Source organism: Pipistrellus kuhlii, unplaced genomic scaffold (genome assembly GCF_014108245.1).
Source record: "Pipistrellus kuhlii isolate mPipKuh1 unplaced genomic scaffold, mPipKuh1.p scaffold_m20_p_3, whole genome shotgun sequence".
NCBI lineage: Eukaryota > Metazoa > Chordata > Mammalia > Chiroptera > Vespertilionidae > Pipistrellus > Pipistrellus kuhlii.
Genome location: NW_023425529.1, coordinates 110,040,429 through 110,064,607, shown reverse-complemented (window position 1 = coordinate 110,064,607; position 24,179 = coordinate 110,040,429). Strand labels below are relative to the sequence as shown.

General features: G+C 39.9%; 1 protein-coding gene and 2 non-coding genes across 5 annotated transcripts; 2 read left to right on the top strand and 1 right to left on the bottom strand.

Annotated features, from left to right (window-relative positions):
- Positions 1-22,685, top strand: SLC25A30 (solute carrier family 25 member 30). 3 transcript variants are annotated; one of them, XM_036456917.2, is made up of 10 exons: positions 1-110; positions 6,924-7,043; positions 9,833-9,980; positions 12,291-12,385; positions 13,526-13,611; positions 15,562-15,657; positions 16,489-16,613; positions 19,064-19,202; positions 20,201-20,281; positions 21,387-22,685. In XM_036456917.2, the coding sequence occupies exons 2-10, from the start codon at positions 6,980-6,982 to the stop codon at positions 21,426-21,428; spliced, it is 876 nt and encodes a 291-aa protein (XP_036312810.1). In that variant the 5' UTR covers positions 1-110; positions 6,924-6,979; the 3' UTR covers positions 21,429-22,685. The 3 variants fall into 3 exon arrangements, with proteins under 3 accessions (XP_036312810.1, XP_036312812.1, XP_036312813.1); XM_036456919.2 differs by lacking the exons at positions 20,201-20,281; positions 21,387-22,685 and adding an exon at positions 20,448-20,508; XM_036456920.2 differs by lacking the exon at positions 6,924-7,043 and having other exon boundaries at positions 19-110.
- Positions 7,826-7,888, bottom strand: LOC118731023. Its single transcript, XR_004991726.1, has one exon. It is a non-coding gene; the product is annotated as a U7 small nuclear RNA (small nuclear RNA).
- LOC118731073 lies at positions 10,095-10,225 on the top strand. Its single transcript, XR_004991772.1, has one exon. It is a non-coding gene; the product is annotated as a small nucleolar RNA SNORA38 (small nucleolar RNA).
- Positions 22,686-24,179: the final 1,494 nt, after the last annotated feature.

Here is a 24,179-nt window from a genome sequence, read left to right as displayed (position 1 = left end):
TTCTGGGCCGGCCCCTGTGCTCAGCGCATTCCCTCCAGCTTCCGGGCAGCCGCCGGCTCCTGCCACCCGGTGAGGCCAGGGGAGGCTGGTGCTCAGGGCCTCCGCCGCCGGTGAGTTCCTGGCCGCAGCGCGTGCTTGGTCTCCCCCCCCTCCCGCCCGGCCCTTGTCCCGCGGCGCCAGGCACCTGCCGGCGCTGCCCTTCCGGACGGCTGGGGCTCGGGGCCGGGGCTGGGACTGGGACTGCGGTTCCAGGAGCCGGCGCTGTCTGTGCCATGCGGTGCGCGTGCAGGTCCGGTTCGGTGGGGCGCGAGGTTCGGTGGGGCGCGAGGTTCGGGAGTCGGGCCCGCTGCTCTGGCTGCCCCGGAGTGCGGAGCGCCGGCTCCCCTCCTCGTCTCTGGGCGGTGGGGTGACTTCAGTGCGGCCCCGAGGTCCAGGTGTGCGGTCCGCAGGGTGACGCCTCCCGTGCGTCCCTCCCACTCGCGCCCCGTTCGGGTGCGCTGCCGGGCGGCCGGCGGCCTCCGCTCCGGGGAGGGGCGCGCTGCCCCGCGACAAGCCAGGCGGCTTATGTGCGCCAGGACCAGCCTAATTAATTTGCTTGGGAGGTTAACGTAGTTCTGGATTTTGGCGTCTTTCTAGGTGGAAGTAATTTAACGTAAAGCAGTTGCAATGATCAGTATTGTTGTTCCTGCGCAATAATAGCAAAACTATTGCGACTGCCAGCACGTTCTAGATCCATCCTCATTAAGTAGTGAGAAAAGTGGAAAGAAAAGTGGTCTTTGCTTTGTGGCTGCCAAGTCTTGTGGCCATGGGATCAGGTAACTCATGTGAAATGAGATATAGTTTTCTTTTTATTTATTGGGGTGACCTGAAACACATAGGTTGCAGGTGTGGGTGTCTATGTTACAAGATCTGTATATTGCACTGTGTGCCCATCACCCGAAGTCAAATGAGATAGTTTCTAACATTCCTTTCAAATCTCACATTTATAAGTCTGTGATGAGCTTATTTTTCATCCTATACCCTTAAAAAGAATGGGAAACAGGAAAAATTCATGCAAGATGGGGAATAAAGGTTTATAAACGCACCAAACTTTCAAGACTGTGATTACAATTTAGGACTGCAGAATGAAAAGGGAACACTAAAATAGAAAAAAACTTATACATAATTAATAATGTTAGAGAAACTTGGGAAGCTTTCAGAAGTCCCAGTAGCAATTACTGTATTTAATTACCTCTCTTTACAGCTGTACAATATGGTGAGGAGAAAAGTAAGTGCTAAGTAAGAAAAAAATATAACTCAGAGGATATGTAACAGCATATTTCTTAAGTGTGGGGAGAAACCTTTGGAATTCATAATTTGTATAGACTTTTGCACTCAGGAAACACTTTTTAAAAGAATTTTATATTCTTTATTTTAGAGAGGAAGGGAGAGGGAGAGAGAAATAGAAACATCAATGATAAGAGAGAATGAATCATTGATCCGCTGCCTCCTGCAAGTTCCCTATTGGGGATCGAGTCCTCCATCTGGGCATGTGCCCTTGGCAGGAATCGAACCAAGGACTCTTTAGTCCACAGGCTGAAGCTCTATCCACTGTGCAAACCAGCTAGAGCCAGGAAACACCTTTTTTTTTTTTTTTTAAATAGAGAGTTTTGTATTTCTCCTGCAAGAAAATATTATATTTATTCTGAATATTGAGAATTCCCTACCCTCTCACTGGCCAATATTTTTAAACAGCCTTTGGAAAATAGCATTGGCTTTGTAGTAAATAGAAGAAAGCTTATGCATTCTTTTGGAGACCTTAGTTTGAGGATTCGTAGTTGTGTGACTAGGGAAAGTTTCCTCTCGTGAGACTATTTCAATTGTGAAATGTGGCTAATTATATCTGTTTTATCCAGTTATGATAATTACATAAAATCCTTTAAGTGGGAAACGTACAGCAATGCCTGACATATCAAATAGTCAATGGCACCTATTGTTATTAATATTGTGTTCAGAAGGCAGTAAAGAGAAGTGGTCTCTGGCAGATAACTCTGGCTACTGGCTGGACCTAAAGAGAAATGCAAAGGGGAAAGGGACCGACAGTGACCTCTATCTGTACCTGACACTGGAATTTTCACCAAGTTGTAATCCCTTCCCTGAATCTCAGGCTGAGATGCGCCCAAACACTAGTGATTGCCAAGGACACTTCATTCTCTCTGATTGTGTTGGCCTGTCAGTCATGGCACTTGGGTAGGATTGTGATTTTCCCCAACAGTTATGCTAGGAAGTTCAGACATATGTGTGAGGAAGAAACCCTCCAAAGAGAACTCAAAGACAAAGAATTGGTTTTGTTTACTGAGCAGAGATTTCAGCCTAAGATAAGCCCTGTTGCAGCTGGCTGTGGTTAGTAGAGTTTATTAAATATTCCGGTCTTTGCTAGAACCTTTTCTTGTTTGGGTGTTTGACTAACTACAGATGTTCTCTGGTTGTTATTTAAGCCACATTCTTCTTAACAAACATTAACTTGGGAAAGCACAGTAGTCTTAACTGCTCATGGATCTAGTCTGTCTTAGCATTCAGAAAGGAAAGGAGAACCCCAAAGGTTTTCCCCCTTCCTAGTTAATTTTTAAAAACTAATTGAACGGGAAATATTTTCTTAATTTTAGCTGGGGATGCAGGAGTGGACATCGTTTGTGGTGATACATCTGAATAGGAGCTAATGGGTGGGTGCACCATCCCAGGTGATTTAAAAACATGGGGAGGCAGGTCCACAATAATTTGAGCTCTAATTGAGTATTTACAGATGAGAATAACTCAGAAACTCTGGGTTGTAATCTAACTAAAACTTAATATAAAAACCAACAGAAGCCAAATCTCATTAAAACTAAACTAGCAAAACAAAATGTAGTGGCGGGAAATGAGGAAATTAATCAGGTAGATGGCATGAGGTCATAGGACAAAGTCACCTTTAAAAATGTTTTTAAAGGTTAAGTTAGAAGTTAGTATAATCCCATTTCCCATACGTTTTTGGTGATATTTTAGAAGATATCTTTTATATATATATGTGTGTGTGTGTGTGTGTTTATGTCTGTATAAATGGCATAGTCACACATACTATGTTCATTGTAGAAAAAATTGTTAATAAGATGAATAAAAATAATGAACTAATTATACCCAATTTGGCTCAGCATCAGCCTGCTGACCGAAGGGTCCCGTGTTTGTTTTTGGTCAAGGGCACATGCTCAGGTTGCAGGCTCAATCCCTATTAGGGGCCTGTCAATGATTCTCATAATAAATTATGCCCTCCCCCTCCCCCCTTCTTTCTCTCCCTCCCTATTCCCTCTCCTCTCCCCCTTTTCCCCTTCCCCTCCTTCTCCCTCTCTGAAATCAATAAAAAAAATATATATATACACACATACACACACACACACACACACACACACTAGAGGCTCGGTGCACAACATTTGTGCACTCGGGGGGTCCCTCAGCCTGGCCTGCACCCTTCGCATTCCGGGAGCCTCAGTCGAACATCCTTAGCACTTGTGTGGAGGCTGGAGAGGCTCCCGCCACTGCCGCAGCTCTCGCCAGTCATGACCCTGGCTTCTGACTAAGTGGTGCTCCCCATGTGGGAGCGTACTGACCACCGGGGTCAGCTCCTGCATTGAGTGCCTGCCCCCTGGTGGTCAGTGCATGTCATAGTGACTGGTTGTTCTGCCATTTGGTCGATTTGCATATTAGCCTTTTATGCCTGTGGGAGCAGGCCGAAACTGGCTCTCTGACATCCTCCAAGGGGTGTTGGGTTGTGAGAGGGCACAGGCCAGGCTGAGGGACCCCACTAGTGCACAATCAGGGCCGGGGAAGGACCGCAGTAGAGCTCCAAGGCATCTGGCCTGTCTCGCTCAGTCCCAATTGGCTGGACCCCAGCAGCAAGCTAACCTACTTGTTGGAGCATCTGCCCCTGGTGGTCAATGCAGGTCATAGCAACTGGTTGACCGGTCGACTCTCTGCCCCCTGGTGGTCAGTGCACATCATAGTGAGTGGTTGAATGGCCATAGCATTCAACTGCTGCTGTAGAGTCTAAGATCAATCATGATAATATGCTCTATCATTAGCATATTATGCTTTGATTGGTTGAATGGACATCCGGACACTTAGCATATTAGGTTTTTAAAATATAGGATAGGATATAAAAAGAGAATAAACTGTATTGTTATCTTCGAGGATTAAATACTTAAAATAGGAATTTAAGTGATAAGTATTCCAGCATCTGGATTGGCCATAATAATTTAACCCACTGATTTTCAGTAACAATACAGATGCTTGGGATGTTTCTGAGATCCTCATTCTGTTGATGGGGTTCTGGTGTCTGTATTTTTAAGAAGCATTGAAACCAGGTTAGGAACTACTGACAAGGAATCCTCTGCTCCACACAGATCCTTGATGTGTATGCAGTATCACGCTAAGAAAATAATCTTATGGAGGTTAGGGAAGGGGATAATGGGGAGCAACTGCTCAATAGTTATCTTGTGGAGTGATGAAATTTTTTGGAACTGGATAAAGGTAGTGGTTGCACAACATTTTGAATAAGTTCCATTGAAGTGTTTGCAAAGGTGGTTTATTTTATAGTATGTGGCTTTCACCTCAGGAAAAGTACCCTGAAAAAAAGAATCATATGAACACTATCTTTGTTGTTGTGTTAGAAAATAAATTATCCCTGTTTAGATTGATTACCTTCTGTCTATTGTATTTTTTTTAGGCATTTCTCTTAAATTAAGGGCATTTGTGTTTATAAGATGCATCTTATCAGTAGTACCTTTTGAAGCCTAGTAATATTTTCTCCTTAATTAAAATGCCACCACTTTTTTATGATTGTATACAGCCTAAGGTGGCAGCAGTAAGAATCCTGCACTTGGAAGCAAAAGTCTTGGAATGGGAAGCCCAGCTCTGTCCCCGTCAGCTGAGACTTGCCTTCCTGATCTCTTTTTTGGTCCTCCTATCCCAAAATTTCACTGAAATTTATACTGAACTTCCATATGTCATTGTTATGGAGTTACTAGAAGCCCAATGCATGAAGATTCATGCTACAATGGCCTTTCCTTTGGCCTTTCCACTCCGGCCCTGCTCCTTTCCACTCAGCCCTGGAGCTGTTTCTTTCTGCTCTGGCCCTGCCTTCCCATGCTGCCCAGAGGCCTTGAGAGACCGGGGGAGGGGCAGAATGCCCCCGTCATTTGGTGTCTGTGTACACAAATGAACTGTCTTCTTTGTTGGGTTAATTTGCATATCTACTCCTGATTGGCTGGTGGCGTAGTGAAGGTACGGTCAATTTACATGTTTGTCTGTTATTAGGCAAGATAATTTTTAATTGATTTTTGAGAGAGAAACATCAATTGGTTATTCCACTTATTTATATATTCATTGGTTGTTTTTTGTATGTGTCCTGATAGAGGATTGAACCCACAATTTTGGAATATCAGGACAACCTGTAATCAACTGAGCTACCTGGCCAGGGCCTGTTGTTATCATTTGTTTTTTAACTTGGAGTCAGCAAAATCCAACAATGGGTTAAGGAAGGTACTACTGGATAGTAAATGAATTATTGGACAGTTTATAACTTACAATGTTAATCATTATATTAGTTATCAATTTATTAAGGCTAATTACAGATATTATTAAATGTTTTCAAGGATAATAGGGAGATGAACTTTCAAGGATGTGGCTTGTTCTTAGTACTGAAATACATAAAGCATATGATGCTTTTCTAGTTCCATGCATAGGAAGCCGTCTGCCTAATTCATTTGTAGCCATTCTGAATTTGCTTAATGTAACTATTCTGAATTTGCTTAATATCTATTGGTAGATCTATTTAGCATCCCCTTTGGGTTCCTTGTGTTTTCTTTTAGTTTAAGGAAGCTACTTGACTTTGTTGAGAACTGACAATCTTGTCAATAGTGACTAATGGTAGGCTTCTCCTGGGAAATGTGAACTTGGGAAATTTCTAAGACAATGATTTTCAATAGTATATACACAGAAGTGTGTTAACTGGCAAGTATTTCTGGTTAATAGACATGAGGCCATATTTACCAACTTCATTGTATAAAACTACAGAACATATAATGAATGTGACAGGCATGTGAATATATGTCTCAGAGCACCAGGACCTATTACAGGAAAGGAGGATGGAAGTCAGTGTTTGTTTAGTATCTTTTGTGCTTGCTTTCTTTCTTTTTTTATGTTAATCCCCACAATAGGTCTGAAAGCTAGATATTTACTTATCTTAGAGAATAAAAGTATGGGCTCTACCCCTAATAGGCTGCTGTGATGATGATGATGATACTGAAGAAAAAACAGAGGTTAACAGGAACTTTCCTTGAAAGGAAATGGTGAGGCTCTGACCCCAGACTGCCTTTTGCCTTCACACCAAGCTGCCTCCCATCTATTACATACTAAGGGTAAGGGAATAGAGCTGACAGTATAAACTAGAAGTATGTTTTGGAATTTTTAAGTAATTGTCATTTTACCTTGTGACAGTGAACTGCAGCACTTTTTTCTCCTCCAGTGCACCTGAGGGAGTTCTCACTAAGCCAGTGACAAATAGAAAATACTGAAGAACAGAAAATAGACCACCCAGAAAATAGCCTCCACTATACTACACTGACTACATATACACATTTCAAGATATCAGTATACTAGGTTACTTAAGGCCTGAATGAGAATTAGGCAACTGATAAAGTGAGAATAGTAGTTGCTGATTTGGAGTTTAGTATTGTAGATAGGGGTGCTTTGCCTTATTTCCTTGTATGCTTCCTATCACAGACTCGTTGGGAATTGTTGCAGGAGTTTCAGTGATAACATCTGAAAGCACTCTCCAAATCAAACACGAGTTTAAAGAAGAAACTGCCTATGTGAGAAATTCCAACTTTGAAACATCTTCCATTTGTTCCCAGGAAAGATCCTGCTGGAGGCTGTTCTGTGAGTCAGAGGAGAAGGGACAGGAGTGAGCATGTCGGCCCTCAATTGGAAGCCCTTTGTGTACGGAGGGTTGGCCTCCATCACGGCTGAATGTGGTAAGGAGCCCAGGGGCTGCAGTCGGTCTATTCCCCCGCTGTACGTGACGGTGATTTTAAAACCGAAGGTTGCAATTGGTGTTTGATGTGAATATAGTTCAAGCATAGAATGTGAGATTATGACTATTAATCTCAGAATTCAAAATTTCCTTTCCTACTTTTGGTATGCTTTTTTAGACAAATAGTCATTTTGACAACTTATTGCCAGTTTACAGTTCAAAGTTTAGTGGGGAGAAAGTTGAACCTGTTGAACAAACAGAAGTTTTATGAATCATTTTTTGAATTACATCAGTTCCTATTTTCCTTGTATGCTTCCTTACTTTGTCCCCACCCTTAACACATTTGGCTGTAAGGAAGTTTGAGGAGCGCCTGGCTGGTGTGGCTCAGTGGTTGAGTGTCGACCTATGAACCAGGAGATCACAGTTGGATTCCTGGTCATGCCACATGCCCAGGTTGCAGGATTGATCCCCTATGTGGTGTCTTTAGGAGGCAGCCGATTGGTGATTCTCTCTCATCATTGACCCCTCCCTCCCTACTTCCCTCCCTGGACTCTTCCTCCTTTTCTCCCTTTCTCCCTGAAATCAATAATAATTAAAAAAAAAAGGAGTTTGAGGAGCTCAAGGCTTTCCTGAGCTAGATTCCATTTTCTGTCATTATGCCACCACTTTCTGAATATGCACATGATCCAGATCCTATTTGTGACTTGTTCACATTAGTAGAGGTCCACATCAGGGTCTGTTTATTCCCTGGAATCATTCAATCAACAAAAATTTTTTTTTGGGGGGGGCCTTCTGTTAAAAGCCGAAAGACTTGCCGGACAAATTTAAAAAGAGCTGTAAGCATTCAATCAACAAATGTTGATTGAGCAGCTGCCGAGTGCCTGGTGCTGGGCTGGACACTTCATTTGCTTCCGGGCTCAGTCACTGCTGTTCTGGGACGAAGGCTGCCCCTGAGGGCCCAGTGAGGAGCAGTGCCAGGGGTTGAGCTGCTCGTGTGGGTGGGCTCTCCTGTTGACATAACACATCACATTTACTGAGTTTGAGTTTCACATGTTTGGGTGAACTATCTGTGAGGCACTATATTAAACTTTTTACTCTAACAGACTTACTTTTAGACTATAGAACATAGAGTGAGAACTGCTTTGAAAATGAATTTATCTCTTCCTTCATAATCCCAATTTTAGCCTTCACATATATAAAAAATAACTTTCGTTTTATTTTCCTTATTTGTATTATTTTAATCCTCACCCCAGGATGGATATGAAAACACACACACACACACACACACACAAATATATATATATGGTCTGGTGCATGAAATTTGTGCACAGGGTTGAGGGCACCCCAGCCTGCACCCTCTCCAATCTGGGACCCCTTGGGGGATATCTGACTGCCAGTTTACACACAATATAATATACAGATGATGTGTTATAAAATCGTACACCTTAAACTGTTATATTGTAAATCATCGAGCAGATTGAAAGACATTGATCACACCGGCAGTCGGACATCTCTCTCACAATCCGGGACCCCTGGCTCCTAACTGCTTGCCTGCCTGCCTGATTGCCCTTAACCACTTCTGCCTGCCAGCCTGATTGTCCCCTAACCACTCCCCTGTCCGTCTGATTGACACCCAACTACTCCTCTGCTGGCCCAATCGCCCCCAACTACCCTCCCCTGCCAGCCTGATCACCCACAACTGCCCTTCCTGGCCATGATCTGCCTCCTCCGCTAGGACCCACCTCCTCCGTGCGAGGTGGCAGAGACGCCTGGACCGGCTTCCTCTGCCGCACAGAGCCTCGGGACCCCCAGGCCTCACTGCACAGAACGGTCACCGGGCCCCGCCTCCACTGTGCATGCAGCCATCTTGTGGTGGCCAATTTGTAATGACATTGCAAGGGCACGAAGACCACCTAGGCTTTTATTAGTGTGTATATATATAAAAAAAATAATGTGTACACATACACACACACTCTCTATTTTTTTAAAATTGATTTGAGAGAGGGAAACAGAAACAAAAAGAAACATCAATTGGTTGTATCCAATTGTGTGTGTATATAAACACACACATACACTATTTTTTAAAAATTAATTTGAGATAGGGAAACAGAGAAACAGAAAGAAACATCAATTGGTTGCATCTCAACTGGGGATTGAACCTGAAACCTAGGTATATGCCCTCACTTGGAATCAAACCCTGCAGCTTTTTTAGTGTACAGAAGGGTGCTCAACCAACTGAGCCAGCCAGACAGCCAAAATGAGTTGTATATTTAAACATGGATTTTTTGATTATCTAAATAATTCCATCTGTCTACTTTTTTAGCAATGTGGTTTCCTTAAATCCTATGTAGAATAAGATAGAACATAAATAAAAATGTTAAAAAAGGAAAATACACCTATGCCTTTAAAAAAATCTTTTTGGCCAAAACGGGTTTGGCTCAGTGGATAGAGCGTCGGCCTATGGACTGAAAGGTCCCGGGTTCGATTCCGGTCAAGGGCAATGTACCTTGGTTGCGGGCACATCCCCAGTAGGGGGTGTGTAGGAGGCAGCTGATCGATGACTCTCTCTCATCAGTGTTTCTAACTATCTCTCCCTTCCTCTCTGTAAAAAATCAATAAAATATATATTTTAAAAATATATATTTTTCCCCCATTTTTTAATAGAAAATAAAAGATTGTTTCTTAGTTTACATTATAGTCTAAATGTCTCTTTAGTAATATGTCACTATGTATCCCTTACTTAGTGTACTTTCTTTTCATTAAGTGAAAGTATTTCTTTAAATTTTTAAGGTACATTTCCAATTGATTTAACTAAGACACGGCTCCAGATTCAAGGCCAGACGAATGATGCGAACTTTAAAGAAATTCGATATCGAGGAATGTTGCATGCATTAGTGAGGATAGGCAGAGAAGAAGGCCTGAAAGCTTTGTATTCTGGGTAAGTGACCTTTGTATATATTTTTGTTGACCTTTCAAATGAAAATCTTTCAGACTAAGACCTCATAGAGAAAAAGCAAAAGTTTGAGATTTATTTTTAAAAAACAAGTAACAACCCTCATACAAAGGCGTGTCTGTGGTTCCCTGTCTTTGGACACTTAAGAATTGGAGGCAAAGAACTGTGGACTTGAAGAAGTCTGGAGCCAGCTTGCTCCCTGCAGGCTCAAGATCAACCATCCCACACAGAAGAGATGAAAAGAGAAGAGAAGAGAAGAGGAGGGGAAGGAAGGGAGGGGAGGAGAGAGGAAGGGAGGAGTGGAAAGGGAGGGGAGGGGAGGAGGGGGTGGGGTAGGAAAGGAGAGGAAAAATAAATAAATAAATAGCAAGTAGCATGTTAGGTTTTTTTCTTTTTCTTTCTTTTTTTTTTTTTTAAATTTTTATTGATTTCAGAGAGGAAGGGAGAGGGAGAGATAGAAACATCAATGATGAGAATGATTGATCGGCTGTCTCCTGCTGGGGTTAGAGCTCACAATCCGAGCATGTACCCTTGACTGGAATCTAACCTGGGAACCTTCAGTCCACAGGCTGACACTCTGTCCACTGAGCCAAAGCAGCTAGGGCAGTACTTGAATTTTCTACACTTGTGGCAGAGAGGAGCACTGAAGGGTCTGAGTAGAGGGACTGCGGTGATTAAGTTTCATTGTTAAAAGAAATGCCTGCTTGCCGTGGGGAGGGAGAATTAGAGAATAGTAACACTGGCAGCAGGCAGTCACGGAGGAAGTCGAGACAAAAAGGATCTGACCTGGGGTGGTGGTTTTCGGGATGGAGTAAAGAAGACAGTTTAGAAAGCTAGTTGGGGCATAGGATTGACATATTGTTTGACATAATAATGAGGGGGTTTGGAGGAGGAGGAGTCAAAGCTAATATCTTGATTTCTGGTTTGGCCATTGTTCTAGGGTACAGAAGAGGAGAGGTGATCGTTTAGACAGGGAAGATAATGAGTGCAGTGTGGGTTACCAAATTATGGAGGTAGGTTAGGGTTGACAAATTAGGAAGAAGTTGTAAATGTATCTTTGGATCCATGTTGGAAACATGAATTTAGGAGTGGTCAGTTAAAGCATGGCAATAGCTGAGCTCACCCAGGCAGTGCGTGGAGCAAGGGGAAATGAAAGCATAGGACAGATTCGGGGAAACCTCAGAGGACAGAGGTAGGATGCTGTATACAGTGCACAGGAAAGAAAAGAAATGGGAGAGGGCGATGTGGCAACTCAAGGAGGAGACAGCTGCAGGAAAGACAGAGGACGGAGTAGCAAATACTGCAAGAAGTTATGTAAGATGCTGATTGAAAAGCATCATTTATTTAATTTAGCAACACAGATGTCAGTTGGCCACCTGTTTTGATGGAGAAGGTGGAAGGAAGCCAAATTGCAGTTGGAGAAGGAAGTGGAAATATCTGGGAAAGTGCTGGGAATATCAATGCACAGGTGGTTCTGGAGTCAGGGAGGGAAGTGGAGGGAGAGGAAAAGGCTGAAACAGGCCTCCCAAGGAGGCAGGAGGTGAGCTCCAGAGTGTCAGTGCAAGAACGATAGATGCTTCCAGAGGCCAGACTTCATTAGGTGCACTGGACTGAGAAAGCAAGGCCTCTTTTCATTTTAACATGAATGGGCAAACAGAACCACATATTCACTTACAGTCTCATTGAGAATAAATATGAGGGGCTGAGTTTTCACTTAGTGAGCTAATAATTTGCTCAGGTGTTTATAACCTTTTTGGATTATACCTACCCTGTTTCCCCGAAAATAAGACATGTCTTATATTAATTTTTTCTCCCAAAGTTGCGCTAGGTCTTATTTTCAGGGGATGTCTTATCTTTCCATGCACTAGGTCTTAATTTCAGAGGATGTCTTATTTTCGGGGAAACACGGTATATACTTTTTAAAACCATGTTGCCCAGCTAGTGTGGCTCAGTGGTTGAATGTTGACTCATGAACCAGGAGGTCATGGTTCGATTCCTGGTCAGGGCACAGGCCTGGGTTGGGGGCTTGATTCTAGAATGGGGGCATGTAGGAGGCAGCCAGTCAATAATTTTCTCTCATCATTGATGTTTCTATCTTTCCCTCTTTCTTTTTCTCTCTGAAATCAATAGAAAACAATTTTAAAAACAAGTTTTTGTTGGATTTTTAATTTTAAGACATCTGTTTTGTGTAGTTTGTAGAAGGCAAATGGGTGATTGATGGTATCTCTGCCTGTGGGTCTTGTAGAAGATTGTGATTTTTAGAATTTTTTTGTCCCTTTATACTTGGTTTGACAGGATTGCCCCTGCGATGTTACGCCAGGCTTCCTATGGCACCATCAAAATAGGCACCTACCAGAGCTTGAAGCGATTGTTTGTGGAGCGCCCTGAAGGTCAGTGGCAGGTCTTTTCCACTTGTAGGCAGGAGGTAGGTTGTCTTTTTATTCAAGTAATTTTATATCAGATTTTCTGTGATTCACTTGACTTTGCTGCCGAGGAGAGCTCTGGGTGTGAAGTCTAAATGAATTGTGCTTACAGCAAGTCAGTAATTAGCTGAATTTAGGAGAAAATTTCAGTTAAAAGGAGAAAATGCTTAGACTAGAGAATATGTTATTGTTCTAGCCCAGTGGATGGCAAACTCATTAGTCAACAGAGCCAAATAGCAACAGTACAACGATTGAGATTTCGAGAGCCAAATTTTTTAAACTTAAACTTCTAATGCCACTTATTCAAAATAGACTTGCCCAGGCCGTGGTATTTTGTGGAAGAGCCACACTCAAGGGGCCAAAGAACTGCATGTGTCTCGCGAGCCGCAGTTTGCCAACCACAGTTCTAACCAATGCAAAATTTCCTAAAATCATAGGAATTATCATCTGTATTTCATAAAAGCAATGAATACATTTCTTAGTATTAAGAACTGAGTTCTAATACTCCATTGCTGGTTGACTCTGTGACTGCTTTAATCCATAGAACCTTATCTGTTTTTACAAAGGAGCAAGCTCCAGCTAGCTGTTACATGAGAGTAGTGAACAGGAGCTAAGATGCCTTGAAAGTGCTTCATTATATTTTACGTTAAGTACGGTATATAAGATGTGATACCTTAATCAAAGAAATTTTTAAAAAATTAAAAAAAATAAAATTTGGGTTGGGGGGAAAAATAAATAAATGTATAAGATGTACTTTAAAACTTTGTCACCACATTATCTCATAGGAGTGTTCCTCTTTTGTTCTCCCTACCAGACATACCTCATTTACTATTATGATCTGCATTTACACACAAAAGTGAATTGGTAGATGATAATTTACTTTTGGAGATAATTCACATTCCTTTTCAGATTGCAAGAAACTTTGCTAAGTAAAATCTCTTGAGCCAGCAAAATTCCTAATCCTTTTGAAATTACTTGATTCGTAAGGTCTAAATTTCTTTATTCTCTTAAGGAACAAATGGTATGTAAATGAGTTACACCTGTATGTGAGGTGTTCACATGAAGAGCTCTGTATATATGAAAGTCATGTAATGTCTTTGTTTGCAGATGAAACCCTTCTGATAAATGTGGTCTGTGGAATTCTCTCTGGAGTCATGTCCTCAGCCATTGCCAATCCAACTGATGTTTTGAAAGTAAGCAGTGCTCTCTCTATCTATAGATACAATCTACATTTTCTTACTGAGAACAAGATTCAGATAATGAAAATCTGTGAATATAACATACACTCTGTGTATGTATGACTGTTTATAATTTAAGTATTGTGAAGACTAATGTATTTAAGTATTGTGAAGACTAGGTAGTTTTCCCATTGATATGAAAGTAGAGCCCATTTTAGAGATGAGTATTTTGAAGATTAAGCAGAAAAAAAATTTAGGTTTGGATTCATTTGAATTTTTCATTGAGAATCTCCTTTGTTTTATTGGTTCATTAAAAAGTACATGGGCTTCAAATTTTCAGAAGTCTGCTTATTAATAACCATTTCTAAATGTATTGTTAGGTTAATTCAATTTCAGGAAATACTAATGGAAATATTTACTTAAACCACAATTAGACACAACAGATGACCTTGTTGACAATCCTAGGGATTATGACAACCTTCTTAAATCCTATTTGGAATAAGGCAAGGGAATAAATTCATTAAAGAAAATAAAAATTAGTTGTGAGTTACTTTTTAAACCCTCTTATATACTCCTCTTTCTTCCTCCATTTCCTTTTCCCCCATATTATTTAACCAGAATTCACTATGCTTCTACCGTGGATCAGATGGAGTAATTTTAGTGTTTAGAATCCAGAAATGAGTAAGACAAAAAAACCCTTTCCCTGAGAGAGCCTTCAGTCTGATAGGATAGTGGTCAGCAAACTATGGCTCATGAGTCACACGTGGCTCTTTGGCTCCTTGAGTGTGGCTCTTCCATAAAATACCACGTGCGGGCGCACACATACAGTGCGATTGAAACTTCGTGGCCCATGCGCAGAAATCTGTTTTCGGCTCTCAAAAGAAATTTCAATCATTGTACTGTTGACATTTGGCTCTGTTGACTAATGAGTTTGCCGACCACTGTGATAGGAGATTCTGACAAGCATAAAAACTATGCAGCAGCATGTTGAGGACACTGGTTCTGTGCATGGTGAAGGTACAATGTGTGCAGGCACTCTGACCATAATTTTACCCAGTGTTGGTGCGAGATTGCTGGAGAAAAATTTCCATACTTCCTTTAATCTCTAAACCATATATCAGGGTTAAAAAAAGGCAGTTCCTGTATTTTGGTTTATTTTCACATGTTAGCATAGCAATAACAGTTCCTTTTAAGAAGTTAGAGGTAATATATTTGCTCCCTAAACCAAAATAAGGTACAAATTTTTTTTTTTTTTTTTTTTTTTTTTTTTTTTTTTTTTTTTTTTTTTTTTTTTTTTTTTAGTGAGAAATACCTTTTAATTCTTAAAAATGCAAAGAGGGAGAGGGAGCAAATATAGTACCTCTAACTGTTATGTTGGAATATTAGTCATGTGAGTACAATGGCCCTTGTAAAGTTAATTTGTAAGTTCAGGTGTAACCATGTATGGTGGACATCATGTGGCTCTCATGGGGCTAACTCGCCGGCTTATCTTTTGATTCAGCTGATTGGAAATAGCAGGGAGTTGGAGTGACTAAAGAAATATGCTTGTTCATGCTTAGTGCTGCCAGGTATAACTGGGTACTCTTACTACTAATGTTAAATTTTTAGAATTACCATCATATTCTCTCTTTCCTATTTATAACCTATAGGGAAAAATGCCATTTTCTTTCCTTTTCAAAGACTGTTTTAAAAATTAATTTCTTTTTGAAACTTAGTGTGCTATTATATGCAAGACGTTCTAGACTCTGTTAGATGCTTTTTGTTGAATCCAAAGTGCCCAAGAACTAATCCATATGTATTTTAGTTTCCTGAGGATATTTAAGCCAGCATTATAGTAATAGTTTAATTATAGTTTTTTTCTTGTAATGGTTACTAAACAACAGATTGAATAATTTTTCAGGGATCTGTATTTGGGGAGAAATGTGCTAGCTTCTTTCTCATGTTAGTCTTCAAAATAATTTCTAGATACGGATGCAAGCACAAAACAACACCATTCAAGGAGGAATGATAGGCAACTTTATTAACATTTACCAGCAAGAGGGAACGAGAGGACTATGGAAGGTAAGCTTAAATTGATTCAGCTGATTTAGTTCTTCACTTTTGCCCTTTTTGAATATATTTTTCCTATGTCCATCATTTTATTTAATCCAAATGGAATAGTGGAGTAAGGGAAGAACTGCCCCTGAGATATTTTATCTGTAAAATGGAAATATAAGAAATATGTCATCATTTGAAAAGCACCTTTTGAATAATTCATATGTAAGAAATTCTGTGAAGGTTGAGCACCTTTTTGTTTACTTTTTTAAAAGTTCTTATGTTTCTGGGTCCCAGTTATGTTGAATTTTTTAACTTATGTGGTTTCATGCCTTTTAAGTGAATATTGTTAACTAGTGCTTTTTAAAAAAATATATACTTTCATTGATTTCAGAGAGCAAGGGAAAGGGAGAGAAATAGAAACATCAATGATGAGAGAGAACTATTGATCGGCCTCCTGCATGCCTCCCACTGGGGACTGAGCCTACAACCTGGGCATGTGCCCCTGATCGGAATTGAACCTGGGACCCAACCCTTCAGTCTGCAGATCGATGCTCAATCCACTGAGCCAAACCGGCCAAGGCTCTAGTGCTTTCCTAAATATTCTAATGGCTTGCCAGTTAATAGAATAGACCCTAAGGTCACCAGTACTCTCCTCTCTGTATGTATAAGGAAACTGAAGGTTCTGAGAGGTTCCTGTCCTGGCCAAGGTCTGTCCAAGGTCATACAGTTAGTGACAAAATCAGAATTCAACGTTAGAGCCCCTGACTTTTTACACTCTGGTCTTTTCTACTCTGTATATTTCTCCCTCCCACCAGGAGAAATGTCTGAATCCCTATTATTAATGTTTTTACTCAGGGCGTGTCTCTTACTGCTCAGAGGGCTGCTATCGTTGTTGGTGTGGAGCTACCAGTCTATGACATCACCAAGAAGCATCTGATTCTGTCGGGCCTGATGGGAGACACTGTGTACACTCACTTCCTGTATGTTTATGGCTATTTAAATATTTTAGGTATACATGAGTTTAGGGTGAAAATTTGCTACAAATTTATAGAAATTTTAAAGCTATTATAAAAATATATCCTCATATTTGAAAAATTACAATACAGAAGTGAAGCAGGAAAAATTAACACTTATCCCTTTAAATAGATAGGAATTGTTAACAGTTTGACAAGTACCTTCCAGGTGTTTTCTATGCATATGCAAATATGACTACAAAAGTATATTACATGTACTTTATTATACAAATATCATGCTTTGTATTCCTTTCTTTACTTTTTATTATTTTTATTTTTCACCTATTAAGATACAATTGACAGGTAAAATTGAAAAGATATTTAAAGTGTACAACATGATGATTTAATATGTATACATTGTTAAAGGATTTTCCCCTGCAACTTAATTAACATACCTGACACCTCACATGTTTATCCTTTTGTGTGTGTGTGAAAACATTTAAGTTCTACTCTCTTAGCAGATTTCCATTATAAAATGCAGTATTATCAACTATAGTCACCATGTTATATGCTAGCTCCTCAGACCTTATTATCTTATAACTGAAAATTTGTACCCTTTTACTGTCTCCCTATTTTCCCCATCCCCTAGCCACTGGCAACTATTTTGTGCTCTTTGTTTCTATGAGTTATAGTAGTTTTTAAAAAAATATATTTTTATTGATTTCAGAGAGAAAGGGAGAGAGAGAGAAACATCAATGATGAAAGAGAATCATTGATCGGCTGCCTCCTGCACGCCCTCTACTGGGGACCAGACCTGCAAACCAGGCATGTGCCTTGATCAGAATTGAACCATGATCTCCTGGTTCATAGATCAATGCTCAACCGCTGAGCCATGCCAGCTGGGCAAATTAGAGTAGTTTTGTTTGTTTGTTTGTTTCTTTGTTTTTAGACTCCATGTACAAGTACTACTATGCCATATTTGTTTCTTACTTGCTTTTTAATCCTTACCTGAGGATGTTTATATAATATATGTATATATTTTTTAGAGAAACATAGATGTTAAAGAATCGATTGATTGCCTCTTGTACTCTCCCCAACCAAGGAACTAACCTGAAATCTGGGTGTGTGCCCTGCCTGGGAATTGAGCCGACAACCTTTTGGTGTGTGGGACAATGCTCCAACCGACTGGCCAGGGCTTTCTCATTTGCTTTTTAAAATATAATAATATATTCCAAATATCTTTCCGTAGCAGTACAAACAGACTTCATTTATTTTTAATAGCTGCAGATTAGTATTGGATATATCATAGTTTAATCCACTGAGGAGCGATTTAGCCCATTGGGGACATTTGGCTAGAGACTGTTTCTAAAGTTATGACTTGGGGAGTACTATTGGCATCTACTGGGTAGAGGCCAAGGAGCTTCTGAACATCTTACAACAGAACAGACCTACAAACAAAGAATTATTGGTTCAAAATCTTAGTGCTGAAGTTGAGAAGTGCTGCTCTGAGTTAAGTGACACTAAGTGTGGTCTGTGGTGGTCTTGTGAGACTGAAAGTTTAGTAGAACCTGAGCCCCTAGTGGACAAGCCATTGAGGAAATATTTTTCTCTGATCTTGAAGAAAAATATGGTTATGAGATGACTAAAGTTACTCTGATTTCTACTTTTAGGTGAATAGATGCAATAGATCAGCAATTTTCAATGGGTGTGCCACAGAATTTTTAAAACATGTAATAACTATGACTATTTGGTCAGGGTTACTGACTTCTTTCCTATTAGATTGTCAAATAAAAAAAATGACAACAGCCAGCACAACATTAGCTGTCAATGTGAGTGAATCAAAATTATACTTATTTTTTGTCAGATCAGCAAAAAAAAAAAAAAAGTTTTTGATGTGCCACAGAATTTTAGTAATTAGCTTATGTTTGCCATGAGATGAATAAAGTTAAAAATCACTGTAATAGCTGAGACGGGTTTGGCTCAGTGGATAGAGCATTGGCCTGCGGACTGAAAAGTCCCGGGTTCGATTCCGGGCAAGGGCATATACCTTGGTTGCGGGCACATCCCCAGTAGGGGTGGTGCAAGAGGCAGCTGATCCATGATTCTCTCTCATCGATGTTTCTAACTCCCTATCCCTCTCTCTTCCTCTCTGTAAAAAATCAATAAAACATATTTAAAAAAATAAAAATAAAATAAAATCACTGTAATAGATCATCCTTGGAGAATGTCCCTTCATGTTTCTATAATTCTTTGACATTCCACAACCTCCAGTATATTCTTAGCCAAAGTTGGAATTTATAAGCTAGTATAATCAGTGCTGGTGTTTAAGAAGTTTATACAGCTTTCTAGATAGGGTCCTTATGTTTGATACGCTTCACATTGTTACTGTTACTTTAACACAGCTTGGGAGGAGGCCGCTTCCTGTCTTTGATGCGGTGGTGGTAACCTTTTTGTTTTTCTAATGGTATCTTTCCTAGCTCAAGCTTCACCTGTGGTCTGGCTGGGGCTCTGGCCTCCAACCCTGTGGATGTTGTGAGGACACGTATGATGAATCAGAGAGTCCTTCGTGATGGCAGATGCTCTGGGTACACAGGTACCCTGGATTGCTTGTTACAGGTGAGAATGTCTTATCTCTGTAGGGTTGGCAATTCCTCTTTTAGCTCATTAACTTCCATATGATCCACTTATCACGAGTTTCTTATAATTTTAAAACACGGGGTTTATAGTAAGATAGACCTGTGGATCTGTCACTTGTAATTGTGTGACTTTGGTCAAGATAAAGACTCTATACTTCAGTTTCCTCATCAGTGAAATGGGACAATAATAGCATGTATATCATAGGATTATTGTAAAAATAATGCCTGCATAAAACAGCATAATGCCTGAAATAATTTGGTAAGTCTTATTAGTATAATTAATAATAATAATAAGGGATAGTATTGTGAAATGAGCAAATTTATCCTTCCTGTTGAGTCAAACTGTAATGAGTTCCCTTCATTCAGCCATCTCACAAAGGAGCAACATCAATCTTACCATAATACTTAGTTTAAATAATCGGGCCTATTGCTTACGAGTGTACAAAAGTTTGCCAGTGTCTCCCTTAATGGATTGCCAGCAGCCAAAGATTAGGGGGCACTTTTTTGGTTTTCATTTTCCAGCATGATGCTAGACCTTTTTTTTTTTTTTTAAGTAAATTTTTATTGTTCATATTAGATGCTAGACCTTTAAGTATTGCTTTACCAAAGCAAAGATACTTATTTATAATTCATCCAACAACATGAAATAGTGGTGCTCTGAATTATGTCTTTACCATCATGGCTTTGTTTCCTTATGTCTGAGTTTGTGGGCCCAAAGGGAAAAGAGGCAAAAGACTCTGGTTGGAATTATTAAATCTCATTTCTTGTTCATGTTTGCCTGCTTTGGGTGTGGAGCCTTAGTCGTCACCTCTGCAGAAGCCTTTAAATCCAAAAAGAGGCAGAGGACAATGATTTCTTAGTCCTTCCAAACAGGGTTTTATTTTTAAGGAAAATACATCTGTTAGTCGGGATACTATTGTTATTTCATTTGACATAACTGGAAAGTTGCAAATTAACTTTTTCTCCCCCTTACAACAGACATGGAAGAAAGAAGGATTTTTTGCTCTATATAAAGGGTTTTGGCCAAATTGGTTGAGACTTGGTCCTTGGAATATCATTGTATCCTTTTCTGTTGTAGTAGAAGTGAAAAAAGATAGTTAAAAATATTGTTTGTATAAACTATCATGTTATTATAATTTAGAAGTTGGTTTTTAGTCTTTTATGCTCCTCTGATTCAAGATGTAACTGTTTAGTTCTTTTAAAAATATGTTTTTATTGATCTCAGAGAGAAGAAGGGAGAGGGAAAGAGGGATAGAAACAATGATGAGAGAGGATCATTGATTGGCTGCCTCCTGCATAACCCCTACTGGGAATCAAGCCCAAAACCCAGGCATGTGCCCTTGACCAAGAAATGAACCATGACCTCCTGATTCATAGGTTGGCTCTCAACCACTGAGCAACACCAGCTGGGCTGTTCAGTTTCTTTTTCATGAGGTCTAAAATATCTGTGCTAGGCACTGTGAATCTTGGTTTAATGATGGTATTATTGAAAGGTAATGACGTTAATAAAAATTTTTATTTAGACTTTATTCTAAAAGCTTAGAGTATTTTAGATTTCAGAGAGAGGCCGGGTTGATTTTATTTTTAGGAAGGAAGTGGTTTGGTTGCAGTGTTCTAGCATATTTATTTTAGAGAGTACCTAAGGAAAAATAGTTATTAGCTCTAGAATTATTTGGTCTATCAATACTATTTCCTGTATGCCAAAGTGGGGGTAGGAAAGAAGTGACAGTTCATTAGACATGAAAGGGCAGAATTATAAGGTGGGAATGGCACCATCCTCTTGTTTCTCTTTATCTGTGCCTCTCCCCTTTTGGGGGCCTGCCTAGCAAAGATCCTTGGGGAGAGCTCCCAGGGTTTGCTGTGTTTCTCTTTCTGAGTCTTCCCGCCTCAGTAAACTCATCAAAGCGAGGCAGAAGAAGCTCTCGGAGCCAATGCTAAGGGATTTGTGTATCTCAGCTATGATCTTTCTGTTCCAAGCTGACCTTGGGAAGGCTAATGTGTAGGTCTTTCGGAATGATTAGGGTGGAGCCCTCGTATTTAACCATGTTCATAGCATGTGTCTTTTCAGATATATTTGTTTGTAGGTTTGCTATTTGAAGGTCTGTTTTTATGTTTTGGGGGTTCGGATGGCATTTTCTTTGAGAACCTTAACCAATAATTGTAGTTCTTTGTGACATATGAGCAGCTGAAGAAATTGGATTTATGACAAGTCAAGGCTGCATGAGACATCCCTCTGAAAACGCTAACTTCCAAAACAGTAAAGCTTCCTGTGTTTCCCACTGCTTCCCACTGCTTGGCTCATCACGGATTCTGAGGTGTGAGCAACAGATGAAGACTGGGTTAGTTCCAACTGCTGTGTGTTGGCATCAGCCACTCTGCATCGAACGTTTACTGGCATGAACTGCAACATTCAGACACTAGTTCTTACCATCAAAGTGCCCTTTGACATCAAATATAACATGAAATGCATGTTTTTTGTTAAAGAAAACTTGCAAGAAGATCAGGAACTGGTGCTGTTTCTTCAGGGAAGAGTAGCACCTGGAGCATCGCAGCTCATAGCTGAGAGTACGGACCGCCCTGAAGAAGCTCACTGGAACCGTGGAAGAGCCTCTAGGGGGCATTGTCGTTCCTGACCTTGGGGCTTTTGCTTCTTGTCAGCTGAAGAACTCTCACAGGTGGAGACCTGGGCTTTTCAACCCTAGGTACCAACTGTACAGGAAGTAGAGCCCTGGAATATTGCACTGCTTTATAATTTCCTATTTTGGCAGGATCTTTCACTTATAATAAGTGATTTTAAGCCTTTGAAGACTTGACCTTTGTAAGGAATTGTTACAAAGTATTAATATCTAAACTCACGGTGGTGTGATGTGTTGGCTATGAAGGTGGCAAGGTCTGGGTTGATGGAAGGTGTTTCAAACAACTTGGGTTCTGTCTTAGGTTATGTTAGTAATTTGTTCTTTGATTTTCAGCAAAGTTTATGTCCCATTCTGGAAATGGGGATAATAACATCTATGGAAATTGAGGGTCAAATGAAGAAAATATTAGTTACTACTATTTGACTGTTTGGTAAGGGTGTTTACATTATGCTGTCATACAGCTATAATTTGAGGATAAACAGACTGTGTGTATGGAACAGTCATTTTATCATGGACTACTCATCAAAATTCCGAGGGAAGCCCATTGTTAAAGAAAGAACACTGTATAAGTTAAGGTTTTATTATGTTTTCATTGCAAAGTGTTTAAAGTGAATTAAGAGTTGATTTTTCCAGATTTCCCAGTTTTTACTTTAGTTTGGGCCTTGTTTGTTTAAATATTTCCTATCTTGGACTTCCTAATTAGCTTGGATGGCAAATAATGCTTGAAATTTCAGTAACGATTTATTTGGCATTACACCTGCTTATCTAGTTTCTGACAAGAGGTATATATCTTCTTCTAAAGACAAGATAACTCATTCTTCCTCTTCTTTCTTGCCTTTATCTTACTCAGTTCAAAGTAAAATGTGACTCTGATAGCCCCAAGAACTTGGCAATAAAAGAAGACAGCCACAGGAAAGGGAATATGTATGTATATATATATATATATATATATATATATATATATATATATATATATATGTTGGAGGCCCAGTGCCCGGGGGCTCCCTCAGCCCGGCCTGCACCCTCTGCAATTCGGGACCCCTACACCTTTTTCTTATCTAGCTAACCTCTTCACATTTAAAAAAATTAACTGAAATACCAACTACTCTAGGAAATCCTCTTTGAACAAATCTCTTTACAGTCTGTATTAAGTATTTTCATAGTATACCATTCTTTTTCTTTAACAGCTACTTAGAGTGGATGCAGTGTGCTTCTCATTCTTGCGTCTGAATTTTTTCTTGTTGCTCATGTAATAGCGAAGCTTATCCAATTTACATTTGCCCTTCAAGGGCTTATATTTGGTTCAGTTTCTAGTTGGCTCCTTGCTTTTATTTTTAAGCAATAAATTTGGGTTGTTGTAGTAAGTCTCACTTGTAATCCAGCCTGTAGATCTCTCTGTTTGAAAACATATATTTTTTAATTTAATAAATCTTTATTGCTCAGATTATTACAAATGTTTCTCCTTTTTCCCCCATAGCTCCCTTCCACCTGGTTCCCACCCCACCATCTGCCTTTACCTGCCCCCACATTGTCCTCATCCATAGATGTACAATTTTAATCCAGTCTCTTCCTACAACTCCCACACCCTTCCCCCCTGATAATTATCAATCCACTCCCTTTCTTTGCCCCTGATTCCAATATATTCACCAGTTTATTTTGTTCCTCAGATTTTTAATTCACTTGACTTTTACATTCACTTGTAGATAGATATGTATTTGTTGATCATAATTTTTATCTTTTTTCTTCTTCTTATTCTTCTTAAAGAGTACCTTTCAGCATTTCATATAATACTGGTTTGGTGGTGATGAACTCCTTTAGCTTTTTCCTATCTGTGAAGCTCTTCATCTGCCCTTCAATTCTGAATGATAGCTTTGCTGGGTAGAGTAATCTTGGTTGTAGATTCTTGCTATTCAACACTTGGAATATTTCTTGCTACTCCTGTCTGGCTTGCATAGTTTCTGTTGAGAAATTTCTTGCTACTCCTGTCTGGCTTGCATAGTTTCTGTTGAGAAATCAGCTGATAATCATATGGGTGCTCCCTTATAGGTAACTTTTTTTCTTGCTGCTTTGTAAGATTCTCTCTTTCTCTTTGCCCTTGGCATTTTAATTATGATGTGTCTTGGTGTGGTCCTCTTTGGATTCCTTTTGTTTGGGGTTCTGTGCGCTTCCTGGACTTGTGAGTCTATTTCTTTTACCAGGTGGGGGAAGTTTTCTGACATTTCTTCAAATAGGTTTTCAGTATCTTGCACTCTCTCTTCTTCGGCACCCCTATAATTCTGATGTTGGTACACTTGAAGTTATCCCAGAGGCTTCTTATACTA